Here is a 24,377-nt window from a genome sequence, read left to right on the forward strand (position 1 = left end):
GGCTGCTTCTCTGCATGTTTTGAAAAGTGGATACAGGGACGTGTCATGACTGTGTGTCCAGAGTCCCATAAGTCAATGAGACAGAGTTTGAACGCATCAGAAAGTTGGACAAAATAATAACCAGTTAGAACATCTTAAATCACTTGTAGTAACACATTTAAGTTTCCACCTACACTTAGCTCTGATTTAGACTAAGTTCCACAAGGAAAACGGGAGTTCTCGTGCGCTGATGACGACTGAGAGCAACTGGTGATGCTCAAAATCTGACGCAAATAGATGTGGGAAAAACATGATGTGAAAAATGGTTTATGTGTTAATCTGACACAAACATTACAGTCTAATCTTTGCTCTGCCGCTTTTTTTCCTCCCACTTTAGTTTCCATGACACTTTTTTGTTATACAGCTACTATGATAACGTCTCAACCAAACATGAAAACCTGTTCACAGCATTTTTAAAACATTCTTCCCTCTTTTTTTGCTTGTCTTACAAGAATTGATCATGTGCATAAAACCACATACGGTCACTGAAATCAAAACACAAAATAACCAACCCTGTTTTTTTCTCTTTTTTTTTTAAACAGCTTTGATAGGACGTCCTCATTCATTCATTCATGAATGCTTGTGATGCTTTAAAAGGAATATGCAGGATTTAAACATCACGTTTTTACATGAAGTTGGGAGTTCAATAAGCTTCGTCCTGTCAAAACAAAAAGATGCCACTCTCTCACATTCGTCACACACGTCATGAAGCTGCTAAAAAACATGTGTGTATATATATGTATATATTTATATATATACACACATGTTGTCATCAAAATAAAAGGCCTCTTGTGTTCTGTAAAAATACTTCACAGAAACACGACTGTAGTCTGGGGTTGCCATAGAGACTGTTGGCATTTATTTTACACAGTTGCATCTGCCCTCGTTGTTGCTAGGTGACAGAATATCACTTTGTGTGCCACATGTTCTCTAAACATAAAAAAATTTGCATCTGATGATGATTTAATGGATTTGGCACCTGCTTGTGCTTCAGTGCTCCTGTGCTTCAGCTTATAATCCAGCTGATCTGTAGCTCACTGTCACTCAGGATGCTACAGTGTGAGTCTATACACACACACACACACACACACGCAATTACAAGATGGAACAAATGACTCCTCTGTCATGACAAGAAAATGGACAAAATAAATGAAAGAAAACATGAAAAAAAACAACCATTGTTCCCATATTGCATAAAAAAAATTCTACTTTTATACAGTATGTGCATATATTTTCTTTTTTCCTCCTCCAACACTGAGAACTGTTAAGTGTTTGTTTACTGTGTCCACAGAGGCAGTGACAACACAGTTCACTGTCAAAGTCTGGAGGGGATTAAAGTGAACATGTACTTGCGTGTTCTGTCTGTCTGTCTGTCTGTCTGTCTGTCTGTCTGTCTGTCTGTCTGTCTGACCGGGAAATAATACAGGAATCAAATCAATTATCACAATGAAGCTGGAGGAAAAAGTTTGATTTTTGAGGACCCAGAATGCAACAATCTGTCTCACTACTGGTCCTTGTTACACTTTCCCTCACAAAAATCTCCAGTATATATATATGTGTGTGTGTGTGTGTGTGTGTGTGCATACAGCACTGTTACAGTAAACACACACACACACACACACACACACACACACACTGGAGATGTTAATTCTCACTCACAGAGAGAGAGAGAGAGACATCACTACCTGACTCAAGTGGAAAACATGAAGGCAGAAGCAGGAACATGGCTCTCCTCTCCGTTTCCCGCCATATTACTCCTCCTCTTCTTCTTCTTCTTCTTCTTCTTCTTCTTCTTCCTCCTCCTCCTCCTCCTCCTCCTCGTCGTCATCCTCGTCGTGGCAGTGGGTGATCTCTTGAGGAGTCTGCGGGAACAGGTTGGGGGGTTTGATCTCGCTGAAGGAGCGTGTCAGCTGGTTGCGCTTGCAATCGAGGTCCTTGCATTCGCTGCAGTGGGTGCGGTTGCGCGTGGCCAGCGGCGACTCGGCGTCGATGTCCACGTGTGTGTGCTCAACCGTCGACTCGTGGGGCATCTGTGCGGGGGAAAGAGATTTCCAGAGATCAATGTGTGACAGTGGATGTGAAAAAATGCGTTAAATTTAATACACCGCTGTAATAGAAAGTGAAATAGTTTATCTTCATTTGTCCAAGTGGGGGAAATAAGTGGGTGAAACTGCCCTTTAAGCATGCAGTATGTAATTTATGCCACTAGGGGTCTCTCTCTCTTTCTCTGGAGTCAGAGATAAAGTCTCAATCACAAGATTCAGCTCTTCTTCGATGGCACATGATGCTGATTTTATGTTGCCATTTAAAGCACATCCAATCCACGGCCTGGCTGCAGGTGACATGAACTTTTCTCTTTTATATTCAGAAACTAAATTCAATCTACTCAGACTTTCACACACGAGCATCTCCATGGTTTTACAGAGAATTGTCAGGAAAAAGGAAAATATTGGGAGTGACAGATTAAAAGTTGAATCTGATGTTCTCTAGCCTGAGAAAAGAAAGATCCAGAGAGCCATAAAATGAGCTTGAAGCGAGCACAGAAGGCAACGGATTGTGATCGTGTCGTGGTCACTTCATATCAAATACAGTTTAAGATGCAAACTCACTTTAATATCTTAATGTTACACACTTTTATTGCACTGTGTAACGAGTTCTCCAGAGTAGGATGAGGGTAAAAATGTATCAGAATTTGACGGCGTAGAATACTACAGGTCTGGAATACTACAGGTCTGGAATACTGCAGGTCTGGAATACTGCAGGTCTGGAATAATGTCTGCTCCGACTGTTTCTCCATCCATTCGTCCATTTTCGACCGCTTTATCCTCCACATGATGGTCGCGTGCCAACCTCAGCTGACATAGGGCGCTCTCGCTCTCACTCTCACTCTCACACTTTACGGTCAATTTACCCCCGCCCCCCAAAACTGTTTCTATCCTCGTAAAAAAGCACTGAATCTCCATGGATTTAAAGTGTGTGTAGTGAACTCTTGACAGTTTCAAACTGGCATCAGGTCGTACATTTTTGCAAAACCTTTTCCTGCCGCCATGGCAGTGTAAACAAACTTGAGTCACGTGACGTCCGGAGCCCTATAAACAAAGCCGTAACCGTACTGGCTCTAAACTCTTCGATGTCGTCGCTTTCACATTCACACACTCACCAGGACGTGAGCCGCTCGGAAGAGGTAGCTGAACGGGTAGTAGAGGAGGTTGATGAAGGAGGCGGCGTACAGGTCGGCGTAACGCATCACCTGCGAGGCAAACAGGGTTTGTCTGGATCCGCTGCGGAAGAGGCTTCCCATCATGCCGTAGCACATGTCCATGTCATGTGTCACTTTCTGGTGTGACAAAAAACAAGAGTATGAACTTTTACGCACTTTTAATTTGATTGACATCTTTATCATGGGTGCTGTGATTTCTTTTCACCACTCAGAGAATGATCACGTTATACAGTGCACAGAGCTGTTAATGATTAAACTCTAGTGGACACAATGCAAATGCAGGGACTGATAACTTGGCAGCCGGTGTCTCCCGTCGTCATAGGAACCTGGGTGATTAAGGCCGTACCTTGACTCTTCTCTGAAGAGTGCTGATGTCTGGTCTCTCGTTACTGCTGCTGTCCAGATGTCTGAGGACGGACAGAGGAGAAAGACGCTGCAGTCAGTCAGTCAGTCAGTCGCGAGGGGGAGGGGAAGGGGAAACGGTATCAGTCTGCTGAAAGGTAACGTGTCAAGGATGTGGTGCAACAGTGAGGCGTGCCAGACCATAAATAACTTCAGCAAACGTGGTAATCGGGCAGCCTGTGCGAGGTGACCCTGCAGACTTTAACCCCATCACCAGGTTCTCTTGCAGACACACGCTCACATGCGAGGGAACAAAAACTGCTGCTGCAGCAGTCACTTTCAAACGTTGAGAAAAAAATGGGCAGAATATGGTGAAGATTAAAGGTCACGTCTCTTACTTGTAAAGTTCAGCCAAGAAAATGTCCAGGCCCTGCAGCTCCTCAAATAATGCTAGAAAACAAAAGAAGGAGAGAGAGTGAATCTCCGTTTCCACTCCAGTATAAATAACTATGACTGTGTGAATGTGAGCGCGGAGTGAGTGACAATGTGATCCAAGTTCTGGGAAGTAAGGTAATAATAGGTTTGCCACCAGAGAGCGACTCTGCTGCTGATTTATAACCTCAGTCAACATTTAATGGTCTTAAACACTAGTTTCAGGAGAACATGATGTCAATTTTGGAAATGATGCTCCCATTTAGAGGAAAATAGATATGTGAGTGACAGGATGATTGACAGCTGGTATGGTGCAGTAGGAAACTGGTTGTAAGTAACAAAATAACGGCAAATATCATCACCATTTTTGATATACAGTGTGTGATTCTGACTTTGCAGCTTCTGCTCGTTATCAAATGTAGATTATGAGTATATAACCTGTTACAGGGAGAGTTCTGGTGTATGCAGAGTGAGTGTGGTACACACAGTAGAGCGTGTGCAGTGTGCTGCGTGGCTGGACACAATGTGTCCCTGCTAATCGGGCGGCAGAGAAAACATGTTGTAACATTCCAACTGTACAGCTATATTTGGAACATTCTTAGTGGTTAACATGCTGTAAGAGAACCCTTCAACAAAAAAACATAACCTAAACAAACAAAAAAAACAAGCTTGCGCATGATTACACAGCTTCTGCACTGTGGAGCTTATTCACACAGGAATATGTTGAGAAAATAAAGTGGCATTTTGACAGCATGGTACACTATTTTAGGTTTTTCTCACTCTCCAAACAGGCAGCGGTGAAAACGATTGACTGTATGTAAACACAGTATGGGGCTGTTCAAATACAGCATCTAAAAACTCACAGAAGGCAGTTTTAAGCCACGGTACTTGGGGGTTGCACTCCTGTCACGTCTATCGTTGCCAAGCAACCGAAACCTAGGCTGCTAAGATCACTGTGAAATTACAGCGGCAAGACTGAATCAATTCATGCATCCAACTTGGAATAAGATCAGACAATGGATTATCATTACCCCAACAGCGGCTTTGCTACTTGATCCATGAATCGAAAAAGAAAACATCCATCGCTCCTCGCCTGATTCATGATGTGGATGATGGGAGATTCAAAGCTTATTCAAAGCTTATTTCAGAGTGGACAAAGACCACTTTGACCTACTTCTTTGGCCCACACTTTTTCATCTTGGTGCACTGTGGATGCATTTTTATTTTATTCATATAGTTAATTTGATGGGGTCAACTTCAGCCTGATATGTACATGCTGTAGTAACTGATGGTTTGCACCGATTTGCGTCGCAATGGAAGCGCAACCTAACACCACTGCTCTTGTAGAGCGTGTGTTTTCGTTTAAAAGAATGGATTTGTATGCGCAAATATGTATTTTTACTCAAACACCTGTACTTTAAAAACACTGAACAAACCCTGGTCTAGTTCAGGTCCCTGTTCAGACAGTTTTCTTATAAATCTCCAGGTGAACCGTTATCTCCATGCTCCTGTGAGTGCGGGTCTGCGTTTGTGTGTTTTTCTTTCCAACTCACAGCTCTTGTCCGTCCACACGTGCAGCTCCTGGGCCAACTCGGGTATGACCAGGAACGTCCTCCAGCCTTGACGCTTCTTGGACTTGAGGATGTCTCCAAAGATATGGTCCCCGATGTAAACTATGTCCTTGCCCTTGGCTCCCAGCAGGTCGCACACAATGTCTGATGAACCTAAATGACAATCGCAACTGCTGAAGGCAACTGATCGCTGATGCACCAAAGAAAGAATGAGTGAGAGGAACCGTGGACTTACCTCCAGAGTAGACTATCCCATGCTGCAGAGGTCCAGTGTAGGTTCCAATCTTTAAACGCCCTGTTGTCTGTAATGAAGAAAACAGACCTCACATTACACAGAGTGATTGTATCTATTAGCCTAGCATCCTGAAATGTAAACAGGAAATGACACTGGGGGGACTTTGTTAAAGTGTTTTCTGAAATGCTGTATCACGTTGACCTTCAGGGCCACCGTACACTCGGATAGAAATGTAGGTCATCAGCATGATTTGTTGAACACACAAATCTGAATCATCAAATCAACTTGAAATAGATGATGATTCTCACAGAATGAGGACAGTGTGTTCTGTCCTCCATCTCTTACTGTGAAACATGATAGTAGGTCTTTTCAGGGTGATGCAATGTACAGTGTACAACAAACAGTACCTTTCAAAACTATTTACAATTAAAAAGCTCAAATTAGTTTGTTTTTTTTCAAAACAGGAAAACGTTAGGCTGAAATAATTTACAGACCATGTAACTCAAGAGTCAAATGGCTAATTTATCACCATTACAAATACCGTCAGGAGGTTGTCAGCGAGTTAAAAAGCACGTTGTGATACGTCAGTGAGTGTTCCCTGAGTTCTCACCGTGTCGACTTGTCTGAGCACCGTACCCTCCCCGAAGAAGAGCGGCTTCCTGGCATCGACCAGGATCAGGTCAAAGTAGGACTGCCAGGGCCGGTGGGAGGTACCAGGCTGTGGTGACAACACACACACACACACACACGAAAAGAGAAAGTTAGCTGTGTTAGATTCAACACATGTCAAAGTGTGATCAGAGGGAAGGAAGAACTTTGGTACATTACCTTGGGGCCATGGGGGAAGTCAAACAGGTAGGTCATGATTTTCTGTGAGGACACAACACAGTCAGTTCAAGTGCAATATCTATATCAAATAGATTCTTTCATTATCATCGGTCCTACTACCACTGAAATTTTGAAATCCATAGCAACTGAATGAATAATTACAGGTTTCCCCCCAAAAAAGAGAAGCTTCAACCACAACTGCACACACACACATACTCACATGAGTGTATTTGTAGTCACTGTTAGTCGCCAAGAAAACCTTGGCTACTTCATTCATTCTGCTGAGCAGAAGAGGCAGCTTCCCCTGGTGGGAACAAAGAGACAGAAAAGAGTGAAGCTCGAGGCATCTTTACAAAACCAGCTCCTTCACAGAGTTCAACAATAATGTGTGATTCAGTGTGTGTGTAAGTGTGCAACGTCCTCGATGAATACCAACTACTTACATCTTTGACTACATATTTCTCCAGGTTCTCGACAGTCTTTTCCTTCAGAGTACCCTGCAATGTAAAAGCGAGGAGTTAGTTTGAACTGTCTTATAATGTAATAAAGTGATTACATATCTTATATCTCAAAGTGCATTTATGCTGTTGAATTATAGCCCAGCCTTTAATGTTTTTTCAAGGGTGCAGTGGGTAACTTTTCCTTGTTGATGTTATTATTCTGCCTGTTTGGTCTTCATTAAAAGAAATGATGTAACATTATTTGTATATTGTGCCCTTCATCTGATTCCCTGATTTATCAAGTTTTAAAAATGCTTCTGTTTAAAGCTGTAGTAGGCAAGAATGCTGGAATAATAGGTGTAGATTTTCATCTACAAGTTTTTGATTCACATTTTGGGTTTGCCGAGCTCTTTCCTGAGCTTATTTCAAGTCTTTCCTTTTTCAAAGTTTCTCTGCAACGCAGGTAGCAGTCACTACCGTCACCAGAACAGTCTTTCCGTCTCAGATGACTTATGTAATCTTGATTTAATTTAGATTACATTATGATGAAAAATTATAGTGGAATTAATTATCAATAATACCAAAAAAAAATCCTGCCTATTGTATCTTTAAGAGACATGCTATGTCCCAAAAACACAGAGGTTAAAATCACGTCCTACCTTGAAGTGGACCCAGTCAACGGCATCGCGGACGTCCTGGAACATGCTCTTATAGGACATGAAAAGATCACCATCTTTGAAGCCGGTTTCACAGCTGGAGGAGAGGAGGAGAGACACACACGAACACAGCCGTCGCACAGGCCACATCTTTACAGAAGGTTTTCAAAACATGACATTTGTTTTTTTGTTTGCTTTTAAATGGGATAGCCTTCCCTTGTTGGAGGGGTCCCCAGCCAAACAGGAAAGCATTCTCCCCCTAAAAGACCAACAACCAGGTTTCAGAGGACAAAGGACATGCAGCCATTCCAGATTACATTCTCAACAAATTTACAGGCCATTATTACAACGCCTTTAATGTGACATTTTAACGATTATCTCTGAGTTATATCAGGATTTCAAGTCTTTGTAAATAGTTAGTGGAAATATTTATTTATTCCTTTATGTCATTGTGATAAGTCTCCATGCTGTCCTTCGATTAGTGGCAGGGATAAATGAATCATGGTTATAGAAAATGAAAAGTAGACAGGTTCTTTGACATAAATGCCTTTTCATGTTTTGACTTCTACAATGATTAGCTTTGATTAGCCCCTGCACCCTCCCATGCTGTAGGGCTTGATCTTGACCCAGTTTGGCTTGCACCCGCACCTTTGTGTCACCATGCAAATGCCAAGAAACTTGTTGCTTGGCAGATACTGAGTTATTTACCTTGCATATCTGTCACAGTTGGAGAAAAAGTCAACGAGGCAGGCAAAGAGGTAGGTCTCTGTAAAGACAAACAAATAAGCTGTTGTCAGCAGGTACAGATGACATCATTATTTACTATTATGAGAAAGTTGGGTGGCAGTCAAAACAAAGCACTTATTGGCAAACTGGGCTTGGGACACTGTTTCTTTAATTCTACGCCTCTGCAGACGCTTGTCAAAGATAAACTAATGCCATTTAAAGTGTTGACATTTGACAGAGGCTGCATCCATATATCTAGATTTTCATTCTGAATAAGAATGAAAAAACAAAATCAGACATTTTTACTGTACAGTTTTAGAGAAATTTCATGTCCAATATTAGAACTTTTTCATCAAAGAAAATATAGCCATATAGATAGACATTATTGTCTGTCCCAATCAGTGACATAAACTTTTATTTGAGATGTAATAAAAACAAACATGTTCAGGATATCGATGACGAGAGACGTGTGTCAAACATTTGTCCCACCTTGAGGATATGTGCTGTGCCTTTTATCGTTTTGTTTTTTAAGTGCCCTTGTAAAAGAGAGTTTGCTCTCAGTCGTCCTCCCTTTATAAATAAAGGTTTAAGCAATATCGTGGCTTGAAACCTATAAAGACCTTAATTGCATATTTTATTTCTCTTGAACAGTGCCGCGGTACTCTTATCTGTGTTCAGAGACCTTACCTGGCAGGTTAAAGAGCGTGTTGAGGATATAAAAGCGCTCCGTATCATCTCTCTGGATGAACTTGTTTGGGTACCGTTCACGAGTCTCGGGGCTGAGAAAAGACAAACACACACGGGCGACGTATTAATGTAAATGAAGATGTCGGGGAGAGATTTCGTTTTTGCGATTTTGCTATATGCGATCACTCACCCTCGCAGGAAGTTGAATCCGTGGACACAGACCAGGATATTACCATAGGCATCGACCTTTAACAGGTTTCCATATATGGTATCAAACACAAGGCCCCTGAAAGCAAGAAAAACAAGACATGATAGTTTTACATCTGTAAAACAAAAGAAAAACATATGCCTATGCATGCATAACATTTGCCATAAGATTAAGGAACTTAACTTTGACCAGGTGATGGATTCTTGCTGTTCCAGGCTGTTATGGTTATGTTATTTGTAAAAGACCTGTTTCACAGTTATTTGTGTTTTAATTGCCAAAACTTGTGAAGGGTATTAAGATAACCCATCACTACCTTGTGTGACAACAGGAATGAATGAAATAGAAAAGGTCTTAAATCCTCTCTGTCATAATACAAGGTATATTTATATGTGGTGTCATGCTGGTAAAGATGTCACACTATTTATTGAAAACACAATTAGGGTTTACCGTTCCAAATTGTACCGTGGCAGGCTGAACTGCACTGTACTGCATGGTGGAAAAAGCAGCTTTGATGTATCTTTTGAGGTCAAAGAGTTCAAAATGATAAGAGCTGAGGCAACAGAAGCAGCATTCTGCCACTGACCTGACGGCCGTCATGATGTTTGTGCTCTTGAGCGTGATGGGTCTAACCTGGTGGGGAAGGACGGGTCATACACAAAGCTGAGCAGCTCCTGGGGGTAACCGATGGAAACCAGGCGCTCCACTGTGAGCTCAAAGCCCAGTGACTCGTACTCCGGTGACTTGTACACTACAAACGAAACACAGACACATATACATTAAGTTGTATACACACACAGCTCTACATGACACACATCAATTGAATAATTGTGTAGGTGTTCGTCATGATAAATGTTCTCTGATTTCAGCCATGAAAAAACAGTTTTTCGGCTTTTTCAGGACAATGTCACCGAGTTGGAATGTATTTAGAGTTTAAACTTCTTATGTTCTGGGAACTGGACATGCTTCATTACTGTGTGAAAGGTGTTCTCACTGTCGGTTGTTCTCTCAAAGTCAGGACATCTTTATTCAGAATGTAAATGTAACGCTTAAATACACACAGCAAGCATGACCCGAGGGTGATTACATAACTAACTGCACTCATGTTACACACGTACATGTGACTTTTATAACCATGTCTATCTACTTCAGAGTGTGAGGGGTCGTTTTAATATGTTGATAACGTGTCCTCACTCAGCTGTAACAACCCCCCGCCCTTTAACAGGGGAAAGGGTGGAGTGTGAAAATAAAAACATAGGCCTATGCTAGGCTAAGAAAAGGCTGTGAGAGGATTCAAATGCTATCTGACACTGGGAAAAGAACAAGTAAGATGTTATAAATACAAAACAAAGAATGCACTTGTGTTGTTGCCTGCTTTTGACAGTCCCTGCGTGGGGTAGGAGGCCTCGGGAGGGGAAGAAAACTTGGCTGATGAAGTTTGGATAGAGGACAGTAAGTCCTGGGGTTACTAAACATTGGTGTCCTCATCTGCAAACTATGCGAGTGTGCACTTGCTGGGTTGTCTGTTGAGAGCTGGGTTATACACAGATGTTATTCACAGATGTTATACACAGAGTGGTCACTGAGTTACAGGAAAATCTTGTCCCTTTGTCGTCACTCCTCTGTAAGCTAGAGATTGTTTCTGCATGATAATAACAAGTCCCTAAAACCCCCCTGCACACTTTTGACCCAGATCAGTCCTATTCACCAACTACATTTTCTCCTCCTACTCCTGCTACTGCTTCTCGCTCACTTATTCCTCTTGAGGCTCTGAGGCACTACAAAAGGAACGGAACCTATTTTAGGAACCGGTTCCCCTCTCTGTCACCTTCACTATCATCACTCTCTCTTAAGCCTGTTTTCACATCATGACCTTGGGACAGTAGTGAGCTGCTCCCACCCACACCAGCACAGGACATGTTAAAATCACAGCTCTCTGAGTCTGTTACATAAAAAGTCAGTCAGACTGGTTATTTAAAATTCAGGAAATTGTCATTTACATAATAATTTATCAACCTAATTGAACTACCATTTTGAATAAATCAATAAAGCCCCTCACATCTTTTTTTTAATATTTATTTATTTTATATTTATTTTAATACTTAAATAAGGAAAAAACTTCAGTATTTTTTTTAAACATTGGTTTAATAGTTCACCAAAACCAAAATTCAATCTGACTTAATTGACAATTAGCACATTTACATGTCAGAAAAAATAAAATGTTCACCCAGACCCAAACGGACCTAGACACACAACCACAGTTCTTTCCTCCAGGCCTTAAAAAGAAGAAGTTGTTTCACAGAAACAGCAAGAAAAATATGTGGAAATCCAGACCCATGTATTTTTGGACTAAGTAGACCAAATGTATGCTCTGCCAGCTTAAGTAAACATTTTGAAGTTAATGGATGATAAAAAAAACAAACATTGAATGGCTCTGGACATGGCATCAACATTGGTCTAGGACATAATTGGTCAACCTGGTAATACCAACAAACTTAAAAGGTGCATTTCACCACCTAATGTAACGGACATACTTCAATCAATAAATCAATTTCACGCTGGTGCTTGTTAGACAGTAGTCTAATTAAATGGTGTAGTCATGCATGGAAATGAACTGAGTGCTGCACATAAACTGACTCATTTACTGTTTACTTGACAGAGGAGTGACTTAAATAACCACAACAAACAAAACCATGGTCTAGAGTGGATGATTTTCAAACGTAACCCTAAATAACCCCTCACTATTTTGGATGACAGACTACTTGTAGATCTGTTTTGCCATGTACGCCACACTCAACACTCGAGTCATCATAGACAGTGTCATGTATTTGTCAACAAGGCAACAACAAAAACAACATCACCAACAGAACTTGAAACGCATGTCTGTGTGCCCAACTCATGCCTGGAATTAGACCCTCACATTTCTGTTTTATGGGGGTCCTTGCTCCCCTACTGTGACCACTTTCTCATATGTTTCACACTGTCAGTACACTCGTATGCATGCAGACACACATGTAGACCCACACGGACACACACACGGCCGTCTACTTACAGCTGAGTCAAGAAAAGAGCCACAGTCGCAAGGATCTGTTACCTTGTATCCCTGATGAGATTATTGCCAGATAATTATACTCCCTCTGCTCCGATTGCTGAGGTGTGAGGTGTCACTTTGGTTTGTAGGTCAGATCACCGTTGGTTTACACGTAACAAACACCCCTCACACGCAAAGTAAACAACCCCCACCCTTCTACTACTACCGCACTAAATTCAAATTACAGAAATTGTGGGCAGAGAATTTATCTGAACCATGTCACATAGCAGCCTACACTGAAAAAGGTAACATCGTATCCGTCTTTAATCATCTGTGGCTCCAAATATAGGGCCCGGTCACACATTTTTAACTATCAAACATATTGTGGAGGAATGTGAAAAATTCAGCACAGCTCTGAGGACCTACATTCCAGCCAAAAGTGTGGAAAACTAGGACAAGTCTGTGTGCCGCTCTCACAAAGCTCCCAATGCAATCTGGGCCTGCATGTGTGTCTGAGTAACATTTCTTACCGACTGTCACGGGGGGCTCACGTGGTAGGACAAACACTGAACTTAACTTTTTTTGCAGCATTGTATGACAACAGGAGTGAACGTATAGTGTTTTTATACAGTTCTAGCACAACTCAGTTCCACTTAACTCGACTGTACTCGCTTTGGTATCAGGCACATCGTTTTCCATGACTTCATAGCGCCTCCTCAGCATTAGCATGGCTGTGCGAAACTGACGTGACATTGTTTTATATGCGACACTGTCATGCACCGTCAGTTGTGTTAGTTAGTTTTAGTTCAGTGTCACTTCCTGTTTTATTTTGGTAAGGGGTTTCTCTACTTCCTATGAGCGCCTTGTATGTCCTGTTCTGTGTCTCGCCTGATTCCCTGATTGTGTTCACCTGGTGCTCCTTACCTTCACTCCCTACATATACTCCCTTCTCCCACTTTCAGTTGCCAGTGCGTCATACGTGTTTTGTCAGCGTCTGTGCCACTTGAAGTTTGTATCAAGTCAGAGATCTTTTGTGATGTTAGTTTAGTTTATGTTCTTGTTTGTTTTCTCAGCCTTTTCAAATCAAGTTTAGCTTAGTGTTTAGCTTTTTCCTGAGCTGTTTCTGCTCACCTTTTGTTTGCCTGTTTGAAGGAGTCAATAATACTCTTTTAAAACCTTCTTCTGTTTCCGGCTTTGTGCATTTGGGTCCAAGCTTTGTGAGAGTTCGTAACGGATACAAACGCACAAACAACTGCTGCCAGACCAGAAAAACAGGTACCAGATACTATCCCTTATGGAAAAGAAAAAAAAAAAGAGTCGAATCAAGCCAACTAGTGCTAGAACTATATAATGGAAAAGCGCCAATAGTTGCCGTCTCCGTCATTAACGTATACAAGGTTTAACTCTTCATAGCCTTAAAGTGAGCCTTCTTTATGTAGATTAGGCCTTGCTTTACAGTGGCCAACATCTTGCAGTGTGATGATTCAAATGTACAAACCAGCCAGATCATACTCTGATAATGCAGCAAATAAATCAGACACAAATCAACCCTGATAATCAGCACACTGACCAAAATGATCAAAGACACTAACTTTTGTACAGCTCTGCACATACAATATGTGAACACTAAATTCTCCGTCAAAGTTCAAACAGATTAGATAATTTTTCTGACTCCGACTGTGCTTTTCTCAGCAGTTTGAAAAGGGCGGGGTTAGTATGACAAAATGTGTCATACTGTACATTATGCACTTGTCTTCAACACCCTCTAAAAAACACATACTGCAGGCAGACCAGTTGCCTTGGTTAAGTGGCCGTTGTTCTGTGAATCTTTCCAGCCCCTCTGAGTTGATTAAGTGCTGCTGCAGTCAAAAGATGAACACCCTCCAATGATACATGATAGCCACACTTCTAGCAAACATTAACACTTGGTTATGAGCAGCCATAAAGAGAACCTTGTCAACAGCTGAGCCTCTGTAAAATCTCCTACCCTGAGTGAGGGCAGGGATTCGGAGCCAGGCAGGGACTACGAGTGATCCCCGATACGGAGGGAGCCATCACTGTGAACTCAATAAACAAACGTAACCCCCCTGCTCAAAGGGAGGATTATTTTTAGAAATTGGGAGAGAATAAAAAAATGGAACTGAGTCACAGAACACAGTCGTGTAAAAAGAAATCTGGATATTTTTGGCCTGGTTACTGGTCAGTAGGAAAAAGATCTCTGTTGTGCCAGCTTCATGTACTGGAGAGCTATGCTTAACATTTGTTATCTAAGTGATATGATGTGTTCAATGTGTCACCAACACTGACCTAAATAACATTTTGGACTCATCAAACTGCAGTTCTGAGAAGATAGCGAGATACAGGGCTCACAGAGCTCACTATCTTGTTGCTGAATTTAATAAACTCAGCAAATAAAGGTGCGTTTCTTGCAAATCCAAATGCGTCATATTCATATAGAAATTAAATCCCTTCAAACTTTTAATTTATCCTGATTTCCACATTCACTCCACTAATGCATCTAATTACCAAATAGAAGCACGTACTCAAATATCTCAGCCAGCCTGAATTTCTCAAATGACACATTTATGCATATTTTCTTTCCTTTTCTTATATTTGTCATCTTTTAATTATTGAGACTTTGATTCTGGCAATAAACTGAACTCAATGTGCTAATTTTCAATAGGTCTGCTTTATTGATAATGAAACAGAAATGATAATCAATGTGAACCGAGGAGCTGGTGTGTAACCATCATGGTTTGCTTACAAGAATTGTAACAGAATGTTTGTATGTCTGGAAATGACACATTGTACATATTTATCAACCGAATGTCTTCTGAATTAGAAAAGCTGGTTCTCAATCCATAGTATTTTCAGAAGTGTGGATATTAAGCTTTAGGTGGACTTGATTGAGATTTTTTGAACACATTTCACCTCTAATTACAGTGGCTTTTTTCTCTGGCAAACCCAAAGTGTTTGTCTTAATGTGGGCAGTCAAAAACCCAAAAGACATTTATAGGCTGAAGAAACTGTTTTGTTTTTAGCCACAGTGATGATATGTTAGTTAATGTAAATGAACTTACCTGCTAAAGTGTAATCCATGTCAAAGCCAAAGCACTTAATCTTCTCCATGGCCAAACTTCTGTTAACAAATACTCTGGACAAAACAAAATAAGGGCACTGTTTTAGTTGCAATATACATTTCAACAAGTTTGTCAGCATTTATTTTAGTAGGATGAAGAAGAAGAATTGTCTTATCCAAGATGACGATTTAAGAAATGATTTCAAAACTTTGAACACGACAGTTGCCCTTAGCTGCTTTTGGACATTTACTGACAATTGGAGACTCTCTGGAGTTCCCCCCAGGGAGGCTGGGTGTGACAACAGAAATGCCCATAGAAGTGACTCCGATCCACAGTGATTGAATGCGTTAGGGAATCTCCAGAGACTGTTGTTGTTGTGAACATGTCTCATCAAGACATATACTTCAGCAGTGCTTGAGATAATTATGTGCATGACAAACTGCAGAATGTCCACACTCTGGAGTTTGTGTTGCACAATGTAATTGGTTTGCTTCATTGTTTTTTTTGTTGTTTTTTTCTCTTAATCCACATTCATTTATTTTATTAAAACTAAACTGCATTTATAAAGCTCTTTTCTAGTCTTAATAGCAACTCAAATCAAAGTGCCTCTTACACAAGTCTATTTACCTATTTAAACTGTACAGCACGTTTTTTCAATCAATCACTCAATGTTGGGGTTCAGTGGTAAAGACATTTTGACTAATGCACTGAAGGAGCATGGGAATTGTTCCACCTTAGCTTTCTACTTAGTCGAAAAACACATTTAAGAAAATGGAAATAAAGAAGAAGCTTCAAGCAGAACCTGAGGTTAAACGTGGAGCCTAATTTCAGTCATTGAAATGCAGTTATATTTAGTAAAATTCTGAATCAACGACAATAAAACTTACAAACAGCTTAATTACAAGTGTACTTTGCTTGTTACTGTCAACAATGTTGAGGGATTTTGTGCAGTACTACTATGAACCTATACTTGTTCAGTGGTTTCAGCAGAGGCCTTCAGCCTGGTGTTTGGTAAAGCGACAGGAAGTAAGAAGCAAAAAAGCAGAGGATGCTAAAACCCCACAAACTTAACCAGAGCTAGTCTTCCAGGAAACAGCCCCACTGCCCTCACTCATAAATCAGTCAGGGGGCTGGAGGTCCACAGTGGCCACAGTGATGGTGTTTACATGCCCTGGCTGACACGGCTTCCACAGAAAAGATATAAATTCTCCTAGATTGTCTAGATTGACTGCTGGCATACATACACACACACACACACACACACACACACACACACACACACACACACACACACACACACTCTTACTCAACATATTTTCAACATCTGTGACTGAGCTGAATGTGTGAACGTGCTCCTAAATATTTCTACACAAGTCAATATTAACTCATGCTAGAAATATCAGCTAAAACCAACCAGCTAAAACTGGGGTAAGCACTCAAGACAGTGCAAATCTCTGCCAAGGCAGCTCAGTTTCCACATTCAGACGACCAATATCCCATCATTTCTTCCTTTGGCCATAATCTCCATCGCCAGGAAAATGTAATCAAAGCGATGCTAATTAAAGACATACAGACATGGACTATGATGGAGGTAAAAAGGTAACACTTGAGTCAATATTTGACACAGCTTCTTATTAACCTGTGACAATGATCTTGTCATCTTCCTGAAATCAAGCAGTGAAATACCTGGCAGCAGATCCATAGTGAAAAAGTTCCCATTTAGATCTTTGTCCATCAGTCGACTGGCGATGCATTCTGTGTGAAATTAAACCTCAGATTGACTCTCCGCTGGTCTGACCAGCACAGGGCAGCTTTAGCCCACAAACAATGCGGTCCCCTTGCCCCCTCCCCTCCCCTCTCTCTCTCTCTCTCTCTCTCTCTCTCTCTTTTTGCTTTCTTTCCATTCTGAAATTTTCTGATTTGTTGCAGAAATGATTGTGGCCGTTCCACGTCATTCTCTGCTGTTGTGCGCCATCAGTCGGGGTTGTTGTTGTTGTTGCTGTGCAGCATGGTGTTTGTAGGCTCTCAAAGACATCCAGAACAATCACACAAGTCAGGCGTCACCAAGCAAACCCCCTCGCTCTGAACAACAGCTGCATGCTCGCATCACCAATCACTGTCAATGAGGCTGCAGCCAATTGTTCTACATAAATCAAGAGTCCAATGAGTAATAATTAAGAGGATTTATTGGCAGACATTGAATATACTGCCAAAAGGTGTATAATCACTTTAAAATATATTTTTAAGCCTTTTTCTAGAGCAGCCCGAGTGGACGAAGCAGCCAGAGAATGCATTTTGCTTACGATGTATGTATGTGAATGAAGATGAATGACATACTTGCTGGTGTGTTAAGACCACTGTAGTTCCCTGACACACTTGGGGGAAAAAGAAGGATGAATGGAGAAGTCCTCCATTTGTTGCAATCTGCAACTTCACTCATTAGATGTCAATAATACCTGTAGCCTGAATCGTATTGTAATTTATGGAAGCACTAACAATTCAAGAGTTACATTTCTTTAAGGTTAAGAAATTCAAAAAGAAAAGAAGGAACATTCAGATGAGCCCAGCCAGCACAAAAAAAAGTACTGTTTCTCTTTAAAAGCAAAACTAGAATATTAAAACACGTCTATGCTTTCATTTTAGGTATTTAAAATATTCTATACAAATCACTTCCATATGGAAAACTTATTCTGCCCTTGTTTTGCTTCCAAAGAACGATGGCTTGTCAAAAGCTGAGGTGCTCCTGAACAACCAAAACAAATGTGCTTCTTTACTGTCAACATCTCCCAGTACTGAGTTCACTTTTCCAGTGAGGGATTCTAATCTAAATCTTTTCGGTTATGATGTGTGGTTGTGACGGATTTAACCCTGAACCTTTTCTATTTTGTTGTGCTGTGCTCATATCACATGTGACCTTTAGGCATAACTCCTGTGGGAGGAGTGATTAAGGACAATCACACTGTTACATATGTAAAAGTCTCTCCTAAGCTCACCTAAGCACTGACAATAGGGTGAGGCTGACATGTAGTCAGCTTTGACTTTGGTCCCTCTGATAACAGTATTGCCTCAAATAGCACACATGAGCCAGGCCACACCTTCAAGAGAATCCCCTCACGACTTTTAGTCCGAGCACAGCTGTGCAGCAATCTGACAGATTGTTCCCACTGTGCTGTAATCTCATATAGACAGTGATTTGACTCTGCAGTAGAATGTTTATCTGGGTTTAGTAAAGTTGTCATGCCTCTGCTATGTGATAATATGATCTCATTATCAGGACACGTTGTTTGAGATGAGGTTCTGCTTTGAAGGAACAGTCTTTGTCAGTGAGATTAGCAAAGGGGTCATACAGTGTGTGTGATTGTTTGCTTGTGTTTTGGACTTTTGTTTTAACACACACGGGGCAAACTGAGGATTGATCATGCTATAGACCCTGTGAGGACACCCCAATATGTGACAGTGTGGAAGTAAAGAACAACAGTATCCAGTGGACATAAATGACTTGTCAGCAGGAGTTAAACATTAAACAAAAAAAAACTGTTACTCAAACAAGTAATAAATTCCCTCTTACATCAACATGTTTGGTTCTGGACAGTTTCAAGTTAGCATATTGAGAAACAAGGGCATCTTTGTGACAAGGAGCTCCCATTGTACAAGTTGACAAAACAACTTACAGTCAAAACAGCATAATCAATATCAGTTTTGCCTTCAGTGCAATGTGCTACGTTTCTACAGGCTTCTTTCACTCAGTCAATTGACCTTAACAGTCTGGTGATGTTTTAACATCTGACTGAGGAGTGTTACCTAGCAACCAGAAAACCACACCCAAGAGACAACTGGGATCATATGTATAATCTGCTTTGACGTCCCAATTCAATTTCATAAACCTACTAAAAATACCAGCAAAAATAAATACAATATGATAGTTCACCATCTACAAAAGTGGAAGTACAGAGAGGAAAATCATCTTCTCATTTTTCTAAATAGCCAGAAATTATTAGATTGGTTAAACAGTTAAATATAAAAAGTATGATTTTCCTTGCTATGTTCGTGACTGCAGTGTGGTGAAGTAATTTGTTATGTTTGTCAGTATTTGTCTAGTACAAATACTGTATGCTAGGCTATCTGAATGTTAGTTTGGAACTCTCTGTCAAACCTCAGAAGTTATCTCTTGTTCAACCTCAGTGTCCATCATTCTCCGTTTACATCATCATTGTCATCTCCAGTGACAAGGCTCTTATTCTATTTCCGGATAGAGTTTCACCAGTTTCCACTACTTCTGCTTTCCCACTGTCAGCAATTTTGTGAGAGGAGGAGGCGGAGGACTGGCCTCTTGCTGTTTAGGTTTTACAATTATAGACAAACAATCTTTGTACCATAAATCTATATTTCCCTGGGAACCTACTGCCTTTATAGTGGCAGACAAGTGATTAGGAACCAATCTCAACACTGTTATTATTCCAGAGCCATCTCCTTGACTACTCACAATGGAATTAATAATTACGGGCTGTGCAACACGATTATACTGTACATTGTGATGATGATAAAAAAACATCTGTTTAATTATTTTTTTACTCTTCGTGGCAAGATTTAGATGAGAGCCACGAGAAACGGTAAAATAACCACAGTCTCGATGGAAGGAGATAACTGCTGCCATTTCACGTTAAATATGCAAAGACATGGCCCCAGTCTACGCAACTGATAAAGAAAGCAACAATTACTTTATGTATCCTAATCTGATTTGCAAATTTCCTTGACTGGGATGTGACCATAAGACAATAATGACAGCAGTTTGTGTTTAGCTGTGTTTGGAAAACAAACACACTGTTTGATCCAAACTTTGGATCAAAGAGAGGCCCTGGCCTTCATGATTTGCGTTTATGACCACACAAAGGATTCATTATCATGGTTCAGCTCTATGTTCTGTCTATGGCTCAACTCAAACCCTGGATCAGTTTGCTGTACAGTTTTTTGTGGGGCAAAATTAAGATAACCAGAAATGGGTTGGTTACCAACCACCCTGACCTCTGTGTCTAACCTGTGGTAGGGCTCTCTCCTGTATTTTTTCATTGACAGTCTGTCCATGTTGGCAGGCAAGTCTGCAAAGTTCTGCAGTCGGTCACTCCATGAAGTGGTCATCTTTAAAATGGTTCAGTGTCTGGGGAGAAAAAAACAAAAATGAATACAACAGTTCAAAGGGAGCTAATACAGTCTGAGTTTGAAGTTTAAGTCAGGTCATGAGGATGAAAATTTTGAATTGAAGGAAGATGATTAGGTGTTCACTAGAACAGGTTTTATTTAATCACTTACAATTCAAACAACTACTGTGCCAAACATCTACTGAGGTATTACCTCTCACAGCCCAACATGTCCCAGCTGTTTGATCATCATTATTCAGATAAGGACACGTTTGTGGAGTAGAGAATGGAGCATAACCAGTCAGACCAGTGGATTCATTTATTCTCATGTCGTGATCTGCCCTAGTCTGTCTAATGAACAGGATTTATTGTACTAGTAAAGCTCTCACACTCACTCATGGCTTTTGTTGGCTTTTTCCTTGTGAGACTAATTAATTAGCCAGTGAAACAAATTCACCTTGACGTGGCACAGAAGAAGTATTTACAGAAATAATGTGACATCAGAATCCCATGTTTGACTTTTGATTCAGTCATATGCAAACACACTTAGAACAACTGAGAATAATCTAGGGATACTCAAATGAATTTCTCTCTCAGTGGAGTCAAGTCAGTTGTTGGCTGTGTGTGTGTGTGTGTGTGTGTTTTTATTATTTATTAATGGCCCTTTTATGTTTTTCTTTCCTCTAATGCTGTGACTCTCTCTGGGCTGCAGGAAGGAAAGGCAGAGGTCAGCTTTCTTGTCCGTTTAGTGCCAGCACAAATGCAAATGAGACTGACACGCTGAAGCGGAGGAGCTCAGTCAACAAGGCCACACAGACACACAGTATGTTTCCATGCAGTTAAGTCGAGCTACAGTTACAGCTTGACTACACAGTTGGACCAATGTCTTTGTCCTACTATACGAGAGTGGGATTCAACAGTGACTGAAGCGATGTATATCCGCCTCTGCTACACTAGGTGTCGACAAACCCCTGTTTCAATTTGTAATTATGACTTAAGTTACGCGAAGTTGAGCTGGCAGCTAACAGCTTAAGTTAGTGACACGTGGCGTGTCATTCCGAGTCTTCTCATCATTAATTTATTTTCAAATATTCAGTTATTTGAGTTGGTCGAATATAAACTCGTTCTCCTGAGCAATCTAAATAAGGTACCATACCACATCTGGATTTCACCACATTTTTCTTGCCATTGTCTTCTTCTTCTGTGTAACATATTATATTATTTCTGGGTCAAATCCCTGTGATGGCAACTGTAGCACATAAAACAGTGCCTAGGCCAGTATGGGTCTGACTGAAAGCATAATGATACCCATCCTCCCAACCGCACGATCTCAGTATGCTAGTCCAACTTCAAGAAATATGATTAAGTCAAATTTCAGTCGGACTGTGTTTACAATGTCTGGTTTTATTCACATTACCACAATAATTCAAATGTGTTCTATCATCATGTAACAACTGACTATGACTATGTTAATGTATCACAACACATACTTTGGTGATTTACAGCTCAATAGAAGGCTAACTTTTTGTACATCAATGTAACTTAGAGTATTTCAGCCAGATATAACACTACCAGCTGTGTTCAGACTACGCATGTATTGGTTTCAGACACAAGTAAACTGAAAACACCAACTGAAAACTAAGTTGCACATTAGGCAAATTTCCTGTCAAGAATACCCTGACCATGATAACTGAAATATACACAATTGTAGCAATTGTCTGTACATCAGACATCCATCTAGAGTTTAAAACACATACTACAATCAAAACTACATTTTGAAGGGCATCCCCGTTCTCATCCTCCCCAGAGTTTTGAGGTTACAAGATAGTTTGAGGAACCAATCCCTCTCAAACCAAAATACAGATCTACAAGGAGCTACACTTATACCCTTTTTGCATAAACAGAATGTGTATAGACTATTTGTACCAGTGTTATTATTACAATGTAACCTGTTTAATACAATATATTTCTTACATAGTCCCTTTAGTAGAGTTATTTCAAATATAATCTACCTTTTATTAATGTTGCATCAGACACTACTGACATTACCAGAAATTGGTACAGAATTCATCTTTATCAACTTAACTGCAGTGTCTCGTGATTGAAATCATGCGCTACTGCTTATTTCGATTATTTTTGATGAACTTATTGCGAGTGCTTTTATCGCGATGCATGGGGGTTGACGTACCGACGCACAGGAGGATACCGTTTGTGTCAAAACATTATCTTCAACAGTATTATCTTAAACTAGAACATAGCCGATGATGAGGGCTCTCATCTAAGCTAAAGCTAGAAAAAAAAGTATTTTTTTAAAGGCGAACAGCCAAGCAAAGCCTTTGTTCGCATTGTTAGCAAACAAACAGTCGTTTGGTAATCTTTGCTGAAGTATAACCGCTAGCTAAGAGTGAGCTCTGTCCCGCTATGTCACTCAGGAAGCTAGCTAAGGGTTAGCTGCTGTTGCTTAGATGTGAAAACAAGAGCTCCATAAACAGTCTGTGGTGGAGGAGAGCTGGAGGTAAGAGGGAGGGGGGGCAAGTTTCACTGCGGTTAGCTGTGAGGCGCATTACTGTACTCACCTCTACGGACTCCTGGTTAAAACAGCTGCACTGTCCGTTGGTTTTGAGCATGCGCCCTGGGCAGAAAAATTGAATGAATGTTTTTGCTTGCGTAGAGATGCAGCCAAAAGCCCTGGTGTGTTAACTCTGTGGAGTGAGGCAGCAGATGAATGTCCCTTCCCTTATCTGTCTGTCTTCTGTCTTCTGTCTTTTCTCTGCTCTCTCTCTCTCTCTTTCTCTTTCTGCCAGCTGTTCTTGTTATGGGACATTCAGTGGGCGGGGCTTATCCTCCGTTTGTCACGAGGAGGCGGGACTGTTGCTGCTCGTCCACCCACACGTGATTCATACGTCACAGAAAATGAATTGCCATTTACTATTGTTTGTTGCCCTGTAACTGTTCCTCACTTGTTTTTGGCATTGCCCAATTGTTAAGATGTTTTGGACTTTATCCACAATAGCATTATGAAACATTTTGTGTTGTTTTGGATGAATGTGTTGTTTGGCCTCTTTGAAAACAAAGAAAAAAGCAGCCCTGTTTATTTGATTAATATAATTTTGAATGATTCATTATAATAATTATTATTTTTAGCAGTATTATTATTATTATTATTATTATTATTATTAATATTAATAATTTCACATTCTTCACATTCATTTTTGTAAATACTGTGGTAAAAATATTTATGATAATGATATTTACAGTGTAAACAAGGATTGCACTTGAGGTATTGCACATGGTGTGGGTAGTAACATGTTGGGTAAACTGAGCTGTCGGACACTCATGTAGGTGTGCTGAGAGAAAATGGAAAAAAGGACAATCCATTGGTTTCCTTGGGTATTCTCAGAAAGTGTCTGTCTGAATACCAGAGAGCTGTGGAAACTGCAGAAAAATGCAACTGCTGTCCAGTAATACTCCCAGGCCTCAGGTCAACACTAATTGTCTTATTAATCTCTGTGAGCGTTTTTATTGATAAAATCTCCAGTATAAGGGCTTTAGCTTCCCCATCCACCTTGGATCCAGCTGATTCAATCACTCTGTTTGCTCAGCAGTCTTTGTGATGGTGTCACTTTCTGAGCTATCAAAGTTTGTTGACAAACCTTCACAAGCCTTCAGATCCATCCATCCATCCATCCATCCATCCTTCTTCTACTGCTGTATCCTCCACATGAGAGTTGCGGGGTCGCTGTGCCAATC

General features: G+C 40.7%; 1 protein-coding gene across 2 annotated transcripts; it reads right to left on the bottom strand.

The window, feature by feature from the left end:
• Window positions 1–870: 870 nt before the first annotated feature.
• On the bottom strand, window positions 871–23,428 carry nt5c2b (5'-nucleotidase, cytosolic IIb). Of its 2 annotated transcripts, XM_058641290.1 has the most exons (18): window positions 23,204–23,428; window positions 20,528–20,647; window positions 15,493–15,566; window positions 10,015–10,132; window positions 9,367–9,462; window positions 9,177–9,268; window positions 8,472–8,529; window positions 7,767–7,860; window positions 7,111–7,164; window positions 6,888–6,971; window positions 6,668–6,709; window positions 6,450–6,557; window positions 5,840–5,906; window positions 5,587–5,757; window positions 4,000–4,051; window positions 3,606–3,666; window positions 3,200–3,376; window positions 871–2,069 (listed from the first exon to the last, which is right to left on the bottom strand). In XM_058641290.1, exons 2-18 carry the CDS (start codon window positions 20,626–20,628, stop codon window positions 1,791–1,793), a joined length of 1,728 nt encoding a protein of 575 aa, XP_058497273.1. In that variant the 5' UTR covers window positions 20,629–20,647; window positions 23,204–23,428; the 3' UTR covers window positions 871–1,790. The 2 variants fall into 2 exon arrangements, with proteins under 2 accessions (XP_058497273.1, XP_058497274.1); XM_058641291.1 differs by lacking the exons at window positions 9,177–9,268; window positions 9,367–9,462; window positions 10,015–10,132; ... (1 more) ...; window positions 20,528–20,647; window positions 23,204–23,428 and having other exon boundaries at window positions 7,767–8,022.
• Window positions 23,429–24,377: the final 949 nt, after the last annotated feature.

Source organism: Solea solea, chromosome 10, assembly GCF_958295425.1.
Source record: "Solea solea chromosome 10, fSolSol10.1, whole genome shotgun sequence".
NCBI classification, from domain to species: Eukaryota; Metazoa; Chordata; class Actinopteri; order Pleuronectiformes; family Soleidae; genus Solea; species Solea solea.

Excerpts from the sequence above, each read along its gene's own strand:
- nt5c2b (XM_058641290.1), bottom strand. The coding sequence starts at position 20,628 with ATGACCACTTCATGGAGTGACCGACTGCAGAACTTTGCAGACTTGCCT. Across the intron at positions 6,710-6,887 it reads GTGACTACAAATACACTCAT|AAAATCATGACCTACCTGTT; the intron begins GTGAGTATGTGT and ends GTGTCCTCACAG. Across the intron at positions 3,377-3,605 it reads CTCTTCAGAGAAGAGTCAAG|AAAGTGACACATGACATGGA; the intron begins GTACGGCCTTAA and ends TTGTCACACCAG.